The 12,368-nt window shown below is 34.2% G+C and overlaps 2 protein-coding genes across 18 annotated transcripts; both read right to left on the reverse strand.

The window, feature by feature from the left end:
• Positions 1-1,021: 1,021 nt before the first annotated feature.
• Positions 1,022-4,443, reverse strand: LOC107951819 (probable protein phosphatase 2C 4). 16 transcript variants are annotated; one of them, XM_041087180.1, is made up of 6 exons: positions 4,286-4,443; positions 3,832-4,060; positions 3,024-3,675; positions 2,386-2,928; positions 2,207-2,284; positions 1,022-1,680 (listed from the first exon to the last, which is right to left on the reverse strand). In XM_041087180.1, the coding sequence occupies exons 4-5, from the start codon at positions 2,865-2,867 to the stop codon at positions 2,269-2,271; spliced, it is 498 nt and encodes a 165-aa protein (XP_040943114.1). In that variant the 5' UTR covers positions 2,868-2,928; positions 3,024-3,675; positions 3,832-4,060; positions 4,286-4,443; the 3' UTR covers positions 1,022-1,680; positions 2,207-2,268. The 16 variants fall into 16 exon arrangements, with proteins under 16 accessions (XP_040943114.1, XP_040943119.1, XP_040943107.1 ...); XM_041087185.1 differs by having other exon boundaries at positions 3,024-3,124; positions 3,655-4,060; XM_041087173.1 differs by having other exon boundaries at positions 2,386-2,931; positions 3,024-3,124; positions 3,655-4,060.
• Positions 4,444-4,944: 501 nt separating this feature from the next.
• On the reverse strand, positions 4,945-11,968 carry LOC107952373 (chlorophyll a-b binding protein 7, chloroplastic). Of its 2 annotated transcripts, XM_041087136.1 has the most exons (9): positions 11,406-11,968; positions 11,234-11,302; positions 10,825-10,974; positions 10,622-10,722; positions 9,164-9,330; positions 7,358-7,504; positions 6,509-6,641; positions 5,977-6,069; positions 4,945-5,371 (listed from the first exon to the last, which is right to left on the reverse strand). In XM_041087136.1, the coding sequence occupies exons 4-9, from the start codon at positions 10,691-10,693 to the stop codon at positions 5,060-5,062; spliced, it is 924 nt and encodes a 307-aa protein (XP_040943070.1). In that variant the 5' UTR covers positions 10,694-10,722; positions 10,825-10,974; positions 11,234-11,302; positions 11,406-11,968; the 3' UTR covers positions 4,945-5,059. The 2 variants fall into 2 exon arrangements, with proteins under 2 accessions (XP_040943070.1, XP_016743120.2); XM_016887631.2 differs by lacking the exons at positions 10,622-10,722; positions 10,825-10,974; positions 11,234-11,302; positions 11,406-11,968 and adding an exon at positions 9,428-9,701.
• Positions 11,969-12,368: the final 400 nt, after the last annotated feature.

Here is a 12,368-nt window from a genome sequence, read left to right on the forward strand (position 1 = left end):
CCGACGGATTTTTGACCCACAAACAGTTCGACAGCGTTGCGGATTCCTCTGATTCTTTCCTTAGCTTATGCAGATTCATCGACAGCCCCATTGTAGCTTTAAGAATTTGTTAGAATGAGACAGAAAGAGGGAGAAATGAAACCCTAAAGTGTTACAAAATTGATTAAAAATTAATTTGAAAAAGCATGGAAACAAAGAGAGATTTGAGGAATTATATAAATGGCAGGCAAGGACAAAAGGATAGGGCTGTCTGGAGGAAATACATACTAAAAAATGGAAACAATGAGAGATTTGAGGAAATATATAAACAGTAGGCAAGGATAAATGGAAAATAAGATCGGTGAGAAAAATAAGCTCAGTGAAAGGAAATACATACTAAAAAATAGAGGTCATCTAATGAACAAAAAGAAGATGAAGACAAGGAAGGTCGAGGCTCAAGAATGGATTTTTAGGTTTTCAATGAGTTTTTTTTTTTAGAAAACAATAGAGAAGAAGAAACGATGAGGATGACGATGATTTTAAAATAATTTTAAAAAATAATTTTAAAATTATTTTTTAATATAGCATATAAGATAAAATAGCGCCATATTAGCATTTAAATACATTTGAACAGACATGTCAGTAATTTATGTTGATCGTTAGTCAACTAATAATCACGTCAACATGTCTTTTAAAAACAAATCACAAATCAATTTGACAAAAAAAAAACGCTAAGACTCCGTTTGTTTGTCAGTAAAATATTTTTCGAAAAATGATTTCTAAAAAATAATTTATTTTTCTAAAAATAATTTACTTTACTAGTGTTTAGATGAATATATGTAGAATATATTCTGTTATTTAGCAAATTTCCTGAAATATTTTATTATTTTTGTTGGGAAACAATCCCAATTTTCTAATATTGAATTGTTTACTAAAAGAACAAAACAAAAAGGAACAGATGCTCCAGTAGTGTTTGCCAACACCACAGCCACAGGGTTTGTTTAAATAAAGTTATAGTAGGCGATAATGGCGAACAAGACCATTTTTCCAAAAGAATAATTGGCATTTACTAGTAGCAAAATTGCAACTTCTATGACAATTTATAATAACCATGTACCAGCTTTTACACCTTTACACTTCCCTCACCACCCACTATATCTTCATAACTACGTTCCTCAAACCTCTGAGGAGCTTCATTGCTATGTTACACAGGTGATCAGGAAAAAATGGCAAAAAAACAATATGCCAAAGTTCTTTTTTTTTTTTTTTGGGGGGGGGGATAGGGGCATATTTCTTATGTCTTCTGTCTGTGGTTTTCTCTATGACTTATACACAATATCTCCATATTCTCCCCTCTAAAGAAATAACTATGACGGAAACATCGTCATGGTACCGCCTTTTATCCCCTTGGGGTATTTCGAGTAAATCGTGAAAGTCCATGCTTGCTTTCTTTGCAGCACGGAACAGCACTTCTTCAATGAGATGATGCGCAGGGTCTCCTTCGGGTTACAATGTGATGAAAAGTTCAACGTCAGATACAGCCTCCTCATTTGTTAAGTATTGAGAGAGCCATCGGATGATAATACGAAGAATCTGTGGGCCTAATCTCTGGTGGTGGAGAGATGGTACACAAGTGATATATGGAGAATTTCCTTTGTAATCTATTTTGAACATCTCTAGAAGTGCATTGTTCCATTTAGGCTGCACAAATTCAAAGAGACATAAGGGTCAAATACAGAAATTTATAATGGAAACAAATTCCTAAAGCCAATGTAAATACACACCAAAAATTACTCTACATTTAAACCAACTATAAGATCTCTCTTTATCAAGCAAATGATCATGACCCTCAGTCAAACTTTCACTGAAAAGGAAGACAAGATCTATTTCTGTGTATACTAATCATCTCGTTGCAGAATGTCATTTGGCTCTTCTCTTCTGAAAAGCCACATTCTTCGGACAGACACCTTTAACTATGACTATAACTATAACTACTATTTCATATGATCGTAGTTCTATGGTTCTCAGAATGATACTCCAAGAATCAACTATAACTTCCGCAAATTATGGACAACATTCATTTTAAAGAGGCGAACTCTTTATGTTGTCAAAACAATTGATAGTGTTTTTCCTAAAATTTCATGTCTCAAACACCAACTAGAATGAGCATATTCATCTATAAAGTAGTTTAAGAAGTTAGAAAACCAGCCCCAAAAGCTAGACTAACCTTCAAAGAACCTTTAACTCGGTCGTTCATCACAGCGCAAGGATCATCTGGATGTTCGTTTTTTATTCTTTGAACTTCCTGAAATGAAACAAGACATCAATCTCAATCCATCAATGATCAAAAGAGGGTATAGATATCATTTCATTTTGTAATAAAAGATTCGTGTATGGGATTTTTACCTCTTTTCATTGGTGCTATGATCCACACTAAGCTGAAAAGCAGTTAAATCAGGAATTGAACTAAATTTATCTACATCAAAACCTTCAAGATCATGCAGTGTTTCCTCATTAATCCTCTCCAAATCCTGTTTAACCTTCCCCAACCAGTAATCGGGCTCCGCCTTTTGCGCCAAAACCGCCCTACTATCACCAACATTCATCACATACACATCCTCACCTTTCATCAACATGACAAGCACACAAGAACCCATCAAAGCCAACTCTGGGTTCTCCATTAACATCTTATCAGCAATATCCAAATACTCTGTTTTATTCAAAGCCCGAGACAGAGCTTTCAAAACATCACCGTGATTTATCATCGAACTCGATTTATCAAACTTGTTTCTATTCAACTGTTCCTTCAATTTCCTATCAAGTTCTAATCTTTCCCTATCCCATCCACACTTCCACCTCCTTTGATTCTCTTCCCTCTTATTTGCCATGTCCTTATACCTCACCTTCGACCCCTCTCTTCTCTGAAAACGCTCAATCACTGAACCGTGTCTGCTAAATAATGCCAGAATTTACTTTTCTATGAGCAAAATTCCAAAATAAAAGACCTTTAGTCATACCAGAAAAAGAAAAAAAAAGGAACTTACACGAGCCAGCCAGTGCTGCTAAAAGTATGGAAAATGAAGCACCTTTCGCGACCATCTTCCTCTGATGATGGACGGAAAATGGGGAGTGTTGAAGGAAGCAGCTTTCATGGCAGAAACTTCGAGATGAGGATTTAAAATAGGGAAAGGGGAAAGGGGAGAAGAAGCTGTGTTTTTCCGGAAAATGTCTTACCAAATTCAAAAGGGTAAGACATTTTCCTAAAAAAAGACCCCATTCTCCCAACTTATGTAAAATATTTTACCGTAGGAAATTATTTTCACCCAACCAAACACCAGAAAAACCTGAAAAGCTTTTACGGAAAAGCTTTTACAAATTACCAAACGGAGCCTAAGTGTTAAAAATGCTCCAAAAAAAATAAAAGGCCAAAGTGACCAAACAGCCAAACATTAGGGGCTATTTTTGGCATTACGTCAATGTAATTTATTGTTCCTTGCAAAACAAGGTTGGAGGTTAGTTACGTTTCCAAATTCTTTACTTGCTTGTACGTTAAAACCTAAATACCATCCAACGACGTACTTCTTAAAAGCAAGGTTGAGGAATCTACCTTCTTTTACTTGGAAGAGTATATGGGCGACAAAAGGATTTCTCTAAGGATTTTTTGAGTTGGATTACCTGGTTGTTTGAAAATAATTCCTTGAATCAGTGTCGTATTTTTGTTTTCGGATTGTGGGCGATATGACCAACAAGAAACAGATGGGTGCATAAGAGAAAAAAAAATAACGGCATTAGAAACAGCAGATTTTGTAAGAAACTATTTGAGTGAATTGGACGGGCTGAAGATATACTTACTTGTCAAACCGAGGGAGGTAGGGAGGTGGAAACCACCAGAGATTCCCTTTGTGAAAATCAACTTTGATATCGCAACAATAAGGAGGAACATAGGTCTTGCTTTGGGATCGTTGTACGGGATTCAAAGGGGTCTAGGGTTATTAAAATGTGGGTTCTCCTTCGATTTTTGTTCCAGAGGCTATTGCATGTGTTCAAAGGCTTCAAATGGGGATGGATTTGGGGGTTATGGCTATAGAGGTAAAGGGGGATGCTCTATCAGTAATAAAAAAAAAACTACAAATGAAAGAGGAAGATAAATTGGAGATCGGTGCTATCATTAAAGACTGTTTACAGTTAAGTCAGGATTTCTAGATATGCAAGTTTCTATATGGCAAAGAAATGAAAAATGAAGTGGCAAATCTGTTGGCAAAAGGTTTAAGAAATGGAGAACGTAGAAACGAAAATGGAAGAGTACCTGATTACGCAGTGGAGATGGTGGAAAGAGACCATCCAAGGAGTGGGCTATCTTGTAATGGGAGTCGTTCTAGTTCTGTTTTTGCTGAAGTTGTAGGTTTTCGGGAAAATGAAGAGGAAAGGGGATTTCGGGAAAATGAAGAGTTTGTAGGTTAATGGGATTTAACTTATGTTGCCTCAGGTAATGATTTTACTGGGTCTGGGTCGAATCTTTCGGCCTTTCTATGTATTTTGGATTATTTTGTTTTGGGCTTTGTTTTCCAATAAATCCAACTATATTCATTCCAACTATATTCATTCAAAAAATAAACTTAAAAAGTTAGGTGAAATTAAAATTTAATTTTAATTATTCGAATAATAATTTTAAATTAATTCAAATGCTTGTGATTAAAAATCATTGACATTGCCAATAATACCTTAGTTTAATAGGAAAAATACACAAAAACTTTAAAATTTTGAAATTCAAATCTTATCATGTAATAAATTCTTTTCAATTTTTTTTATTTGTTAATTTTTATTTTCAAATATATTTTGATTATTAATCAGTTAGTTCATTTTAATAATTGATTATAACTGTCCACGTTTGGGTAGACTATTATAATTGCATTTGTAACTTATTAAAACAATAAATAAAAAAATCCCATCTCTACCATCCCTAGATACAAAACCATGTCAAATTTAGAAAGAAAGTAATAGTCATTTACATACATATATAGTAAGATAAAACTAAAAAGTGGTTTACAAAGTATTTATATCTATGATTCTGTATTGAGAATTATGTATTTGACATGGAATTAAGAAGGGAAAATAGGTTATTATGAAATGGATCAGAGAGGTGCTCAACTAGGTTCTGAACTGGACCTTTACCTGTCAAAGCTGCTTGGAAATAAAAGCCTAACCAAGCAACCATGGCTAGCCTCCCATTTTTAATCTCCTTCACCTTCAGCTCCTCAAAAGCTACTGGGTCTTTTGACAGCTTCAATGGGTCAAATAAAACTCCTCCCGGGTAATTAATATCGCCTGGCAAGTAAATCCCCAGAGGCTCCAATGCCTCTATCCCGCAATATCTTGCATACTCTGGTCCAACCTATATTGCAATCAAATAGTAACCAACAAAACCTCCAATTATTGAAACATTAAATCTTTGCTTGGTAGAGCGGAAAAAAAATTAGAAAGATAAAAAATTGAAGGGTAGGAAAATAAAAAGATCAAAAATATAATTTTTCTTTCCATAGATGTACTTGGTAGGAAAGATGAAAAAATAGAATCAACAAAGTAATTTTCCTTCCGTCATTTGCTTAGTAGACTTGAAAAATGAAATGGAAAAAAATAAAACATTTAAAAAATGCATAAGTTTAAACTAACATTCACATCTCTCTCTTATTTTCTCTCCTCTCATCATTCCAATATGAAAGAATTGGTTTTTATACATTAGAAAGAATTGGTTTTTATACATTAGAATGAAAAATAATCATCTCTCCTATTTCCTTTTTCTCACCTTTCTTTCCAACTAAACACACTCAAAATTTGTTTTCTTTCGACATTTCCACCCAACCAAGCACACCTTAAGTGTAAATGAAAATAAAAATAAAATTGCACAATCCTTAACAGTCTCTCTTTTCCCAACTATTGCATAAATGATATTTATGAAGGAAAGGGATCAGAACAATGAGATTGCTAAAAAGATACTACCATCAAGAGGGCCTGGCAGATAGCAATGATAATCACTCCTTGCCCTCCAGCTAAGTGTAGACCCGGGATGCCAAGGTAGTCCAGTGTTTCTCCCTCACAAAAATCAACAAGCACATTTAACGGATATGTTGATATGTTGTTTTTTTCAAAGTAACCAAATTTGAAACTTCAACTTAGATTTCTCAAGTTTGGATTCTAGGATAGGTTGAAGTGATCTTTTTGAGAAGAAAAATGACTATTTCCTACAGTCTAAGTTGCAGTGAATCTCTACACATACCAAAAAAAATGTAGCAATGAAAATTTCATATATTTTAAAACGGTAATCGGTATATGAAACATATTAGAATATAGGAAAAGCCTTGCAACATATATCTTCTTAAAGTAGCAGATTATGCATTAACTAGAAACCTCCTTTAGCACTAAAAATTTGACAATAAAGTCGCAACCAAGGGAACTACCTAAGATTAAATAAGATTTAGACATTCCAGATTATCTGTGAAAGATAGTTAATGAACCGGTACAGATTAACAACCTGAAGTTTCGAATAGCCCACCCGCCACCAAACAGGCTCAGCAAAGTGAGAGATTCCAAGCAGATCTAATATTTCAGGAACCACAACACCAAGGGCAGCAAGCATAGCCCAACGAGCATGAAGAATTTCGAAACTGCATAATAGAGATTGCATTTGAACATTTAATAATTAAAACTATCTACTTCAATTCAAAACATCATCGTATACTAAATTTCATGATAATTTAACTGAGGAATCCTATCACCATGGAACTGGTGTTTAACATTGTGAACTATTTTGACCTCCTTTACCCCCTCCCCAAAAAAAAATAATAGTAATCATAACAACAATAATACAAGCATCTGAATGAAGTTTGGAAGAGGTACCCTATATTCGGTTAAAATATACCCCAAATCCCTATAATCTTCATACATTTGGAATTTACCCCCTCTACTTTTATTTCAAAGAATTTAGTCTCTCTACTTTTTAGATTTCGAAATTCAAGTCCAATTGTTAACACTATTGCAATTCTTCTGTTACATTCACTAGTTTGACACTTTGAAATAAAAAAAATCTCACTTGGTAGCCATGTAACAAAAATAAACATTGTAATGAACATGAGTGTAACAAAAGAATTTTAATAATGTTAACAATCAAATTCCTTGAAATAAAAATGGAGGGGCTAAATTTCAAACTTATAATGAGTACAAGGACTTGAAGCATATTTTAACCCCTATAATCCTATTAGGAATTAAAGTCATAACTCGTGTTTTCTCATTTACATCATACTGAACACAATCATTTTCACTGTAAACATCTTAAAAAGCCATGACTTCAGAGGAAATTGAATTGAAAGAAATGTTGACGTACTTAAAGTACTTCTGGAAATCCACAGGATCCTTGCCCAGACCTGCAATATCAAAACCATAATCCCCAGGCAGTTCTCCAGTTAGATATTCAGGATAGTCATATGGGATGGGACCAAGCCAGCGAGGGCGGTCTTCTCCATACCAGAAGCTGAAAAAGTCAGAGGTACATGCTATAAGAAACATATTTACTTAATATGAGTACAATTTTAATTTATAAATGTAACTAAGGAGATTAAATCTGAGCCGGCTTCTAAATGAATAATGAAGCAAACAAAGCACACTAATTAATATCATTAAAGACACAAAAGCATTCCACCAAAGATTATCATTGGCATTCAACTAGACCAAAAAAAAAACACAAATAGTGTTATGATTCTAATTAAATAATAAACCTAATTAATATGATTAAACATTATCAAGATAGTAGAGATTAGAGAACTTTAAAGGCTTAACCCTAGTAAGACTATCATTCTTAAAACCAATTTTTGCCGTCTTTGAATTATGCAAGCAACACTATAATAATATCAAGTTTCCAAGATTCAACCATCAATAATCTCCATAACCTTGCACAAGAACTACAAAGATCAAAAGAACTATGCTAAATCTCCAACTTTACAAGATGCGGCATATACTACTATATAAATTTTGAATGCCTGGAAATGATGAGAGAAAGAGAAAGAATGCTAAAGTTATTGAACTAAGAAAAGTAAAATGCTTGTATCATTTAGCTGAATTAACAGAACCCATTTACAGGGAATGGTTTCAAGCATTCTACACAATAATATGACTGTGGTGATTGATTTGCATGCCACCACTTGACATTTATTCGCTTATGTGTTGGAGAATGCCACAGTTTGAAATGAATAACCTATGTATTTGTGCATGGTTCATTTGAATTATTTACAACAATCCCCACATTCAAATTAATGAACTAGTGAACAAAAGTGACATGCATAATGGTATGCATCTTGTGTACTTGATCTTGAACTTGAACTATCACCTAGTGATAGTGTTTACAAGAACCTTATGAAATAAATCTTTAGAACCCTTCTTTTGTTAGAGAAAATAAGATAAAGATTGCATGCATATCATTCCATAATATGGACGTACTCTACCTACATGGCACATTTAGGCCTCTCATCGATTTTGTAATTGAAGAATGCTCTAGAGAATGTGCCACACATCTACACTCATATAAGTGCTTTCTAATATTGATGTTTTTAAATTCAAAAATAATTTTGAAAAGTATCAATTTCATATTTATTTTTTTTACAAAAGATTATTTTTATTATTGTGTTCTGTCATACCATTTAATTATCCTTTTAGAAATTCAAATTTCATAGTTGTTGTACCCCTATTGCAAGTCCTTGCTTGTTTGGCGTCAAGTGGTTGCATGCATAGCAACCAGCATAAGACACTCGATAGATAGGTGTCATACGGGTTGCTTAGTAAGCTTTGAGACCATTCCCTATAAATAGGCATTGCCAATCCGGCTAAACATATCCAAGCTATCTATATTTTCTAATTCAATTAGCTTTAATCTTTAAAACTCCGATATTCAAAATTAACAGATTTATATACCATATCAACTAAAATGAAGTGTTTAATATCCAGAAGGTTGCCTTTAATTTTAGATAAGCTTAGTGCAGTAGAAATTTTATAGTTTTGCCTAAAAAAACCATATATATATAATATTTAATTATTATAGGCACCTTAACGATTCAATATATTTCTTATTTGGTTTCAAACTCGCAACGCAAGCTTATATAAGCGAAGGATTAGTTTTAAGCCAGAAGCAGAATATTACCTCTCATTTCTTGCCTTCTGAGCTAAAGCCTGGAACTTGGAAGAATTTGCAAGAGCTTCCTTCTTCCTCTTTAACAATTGCCTCCGCAGGGCCTCGCCTAGAGGGCTATTAGCGATGGCTTTGACCGCCGTGAAAGGAACTGCTGAAAACACCAGCACTCCCACCAGCTGAAAACAAACATAATACAATGTTATTTGTTTCAATAAAATTAAAAGTCGAAACAGATAGAATTTGCACCCTAATGAAGAAAGAACAGCAAGAGACCTCTTGCCATGAAGCTCTGCAACTAGTAAAAGAAGAAGACTTTGCGGTCGTGAGTTTAGTAAGGGGTCTGAAAGAGAAAATGTATGAGAGGGAGCGTGGGTCTCCAGCTCCGCCATTGATGAAAGACGAAGATGTGGAAGAGAGCCCAAGCGTTGTTCCAATTTGAGCCATTCGATTTTAAGGCCTTTTTGCTTCCCTCTAAACTGATAAAATCTATACCTGTTTATCGATGGGTGACCCGTAGGCCTAACCCGGTCCAATACGGGTCCAATACTGGTTTGTCTGAGGTGTTGGAATTAGGCCCAGCAGGACCACCGGTTTATGAGAATATTTCATTAATAAATAGTTAGGGATAAATATCAAAATCATACTTCAAATTTAATCTAATTATTAATGTCATATATGAATTTTGATTTTGTATGGTTTTATATATTAAATTCTAATTTGATTCAATTTTCACAAATCACCAATAACATTATAAAATTAACATGATTTACAACATCTCTCAGAAGGTGGAAAAAAGGTATTCATCAAAGCTATTTTGCAAGCAATTCTAACATACGCAATGTTTTGCTTTCTATTGCCAAAGTCCTTTTATATGGAAATGGAGAATATAATAGAGACTTTCTGATGGAAAATTAATCATGGGAAAAAAGGCATACATTGGTGTTATTGGAGGTCTTTGTGTGCACTTAAAGGAGGAGGTATGGGTTTTCGAAATTTGTCACATTTTAATGTTGCATTATTGACCAAACAGGGTTGCATTTGTTACATAATCCTAATTCGTTACTAGTGTGAACTTTGAAAGGCAAATATTTTAAAGAAAATATTTTAAAGAAACAAATTTCTTAAAGCATTTGTTACGTAATCCTAATTCGTTACTAGTGTGAACTTTGAAAGCCAAATATTTTAGAGAAACAGATTTCTTAAATTACAAGTTAGGAAATCTACCTTCTTTTACCTAGCAGAGCCTATAGGCTACAAAAGGGCAGAGCTTATAGGCTACAAAAGGGCTTCTTAAGGGTTTGGGTTGGAGGATAGGGGATGGCAAGCGACTACATAGGGTGATGCTTGGGTCCCTGGCAATGAAAATTTCAAATTTCAGAACATGGTTTCTATTTTGAGCCTAAATAAAGTTGCAGACTTGATTGATTTCAACACAAGAAAATGGAAAGTTGAGATGATTCGAAATACCCTTCCAGAGGAGGAAGCTGCGAGAATTTTATGCATTCCTTTGTCTATGAATCCGCATGAAGACCATATCATCTGGCGTGGTGAGCCAATAGGGGAGTATTCTGTACGTAGTGGGCATAAATTTCTCTTACAAGATGAATAAACCCAAAGATAACAAAGCTATAGAATATTTTACCAAAAAAAATTGTGGAACCTAGATCTACCTCTTAAGATTAAAATTACAAACCGGACAATCTTCTGTAACTATCTGCCTATTTTTAGCAACCTACACTATAGAAGAATGCTAGGATCCGCTACTTGCCGAAGATGCCAAAATGGAGTAGAGAATAGGAAGCATTTGTTTGGGGAATTCCCTACACCAAAGGAGACATGGGAGAAACTAAATGTTACTTGGCCTATAACAGATGCTAATATTGAGTACAAAGATTGGATTAAAAACATATTTGATTCAAATTTCTTGTTTAAGTGGCAGATTGATAGCATGTGCAATGTGGGCGATATGGACGACGAGAAACAAGTTTACTCACGAGGGTGAGCAAAAAACAGGTTCTCAATTAGTGGATTTCGTGTTCAGTTACCTTAAGGAAATTGATGGGTTGAATAATCACTTACCAGGGAGTGGGCTCATCATGGGCAGATAGACAACTCCGACTGGTTCAACGGTTAAAATCAATTTCGACACTGCATTTAATAGGCAAAGGAAAGAGTCTTGCTTTAGGTTAGTGGTTTCAAACGAAAAAAAAAAAGGTTATTTGTTCAAAAACAGTCATGCATGAGAATATACCGTCTATTTTTGCGATAGAAGCGATGGCGTGTCTCCAGGCGATCCATCTAGGTTTAAATTTGGGACTGAGGGCGATTGAAATAGAAGGAGATGCACATACGATGATTTGTAAACTGCAAGCTAAGGAAGTTTTTATCAACGATTCAAAGCAACTATGTTCAAGTTTCGGGTCTTATGTTTTTCGATTTACCTATAGAGAATCAAACAAGGTTGGTCATATTCTAGCTACAGAGGGACTGAAAAGGAGAGAAACAACTTATCTGATGAATGAAGTTCCTTATTTCACGGCGAAAGAGGTGGATGCAGATAGGCGATGGACAGAATCCATGAATGCTTAAAGGTGCTGAAGAGCTAAAGAGAAACTGAATCGGGAATAAAAGGAAAGATGGGGAGATGGCAAACCGATGCATAATGAAGACATTTTTTGTTTTCTGATGAAGGAAATAATGGCAAGTAATTATGATGAAGACTGTCCTTACAATTTCCCTATGACTTTTTGTTGCTTTTCAGGAGCGGGGGAATTTTTTGATAACAGCTAGGTTAGAGGAAGGTTCTAAAGCAACCCTTTGGATCCAGTTTTTTCTTCTTTTACTTTTGGGTCATTTTATTTTTGTTTCAGATTTCCTTAAACTTTATGTTTGTCTTTTAGGCCTATTTTTTTTTTATCTAATAAAGGATCCATGTATTTGATCTCAAAAAAGAGTTAATATATTTTCTACAAAAATAATTATATCAATTCAATATGAAAGTTAATATATGTATCCATTTTTTAAAAGTGTATATTGAATCGAAATCAAAGTTTCATGTATATATATATGGATCGCAATTCAATTTTTATGAGTATGATCGCACCAAACCAAAATTCATTTATCAAATTACACATTACACCTATGTTCATATATAAATTTGATATTTATCCCTAAATAATTGTTTATGTATCTTTTAATAAGAGAGAATAAAGCT

The sequence above is a fragment of the Gossypium hirsutum genome, chromosome A02 (genome assembly GCF_007990345.1).
Source record: "Gossypium hirsutum isolate 1008001.06 chromosome A02, Gossypium_hirsutum_v2.1, whole genome shotgun sequence".
In the NCBI taxonomy this organism is placed as follows: domain Eukaryota; kingdom Viridiplantae; phylum Streptophyta; class Magnoliopsida; order Malvales; family Malvaceae; genus Gossypium; species Gossypium hirsutum.

Coding starts and splice junctions, on each gene's coding strand:
- LOC107951819 (XM_041087180.1), bottom strand. CDS start 2,867: ATGGCAAATAAGAGGGAAGAGAATCAAAGGAGGTGGAAGTGTGGATGG.
- LOC107952373 (XM_016887631.2), bottom strand. CDS start 9,598: ATGGCTCAAATTGGAACAACGCTTGGGCTCTCTTCCACATCTTCGTCT. Junction 6,070..6,508: donor TGGGCTATTCGAAACTTCAG/GTTGTTAATCTG, acceptor GATTTTTGTGAG/GGAGAAACACTGGACTACCT. Junction 5,372..5,976: donor TCTGCCAGGCCCTCTTGATG/GTAGTATCTTTT, acceptor ATTGCAATATAG/GTTGGACCAGAGTATGCAAG.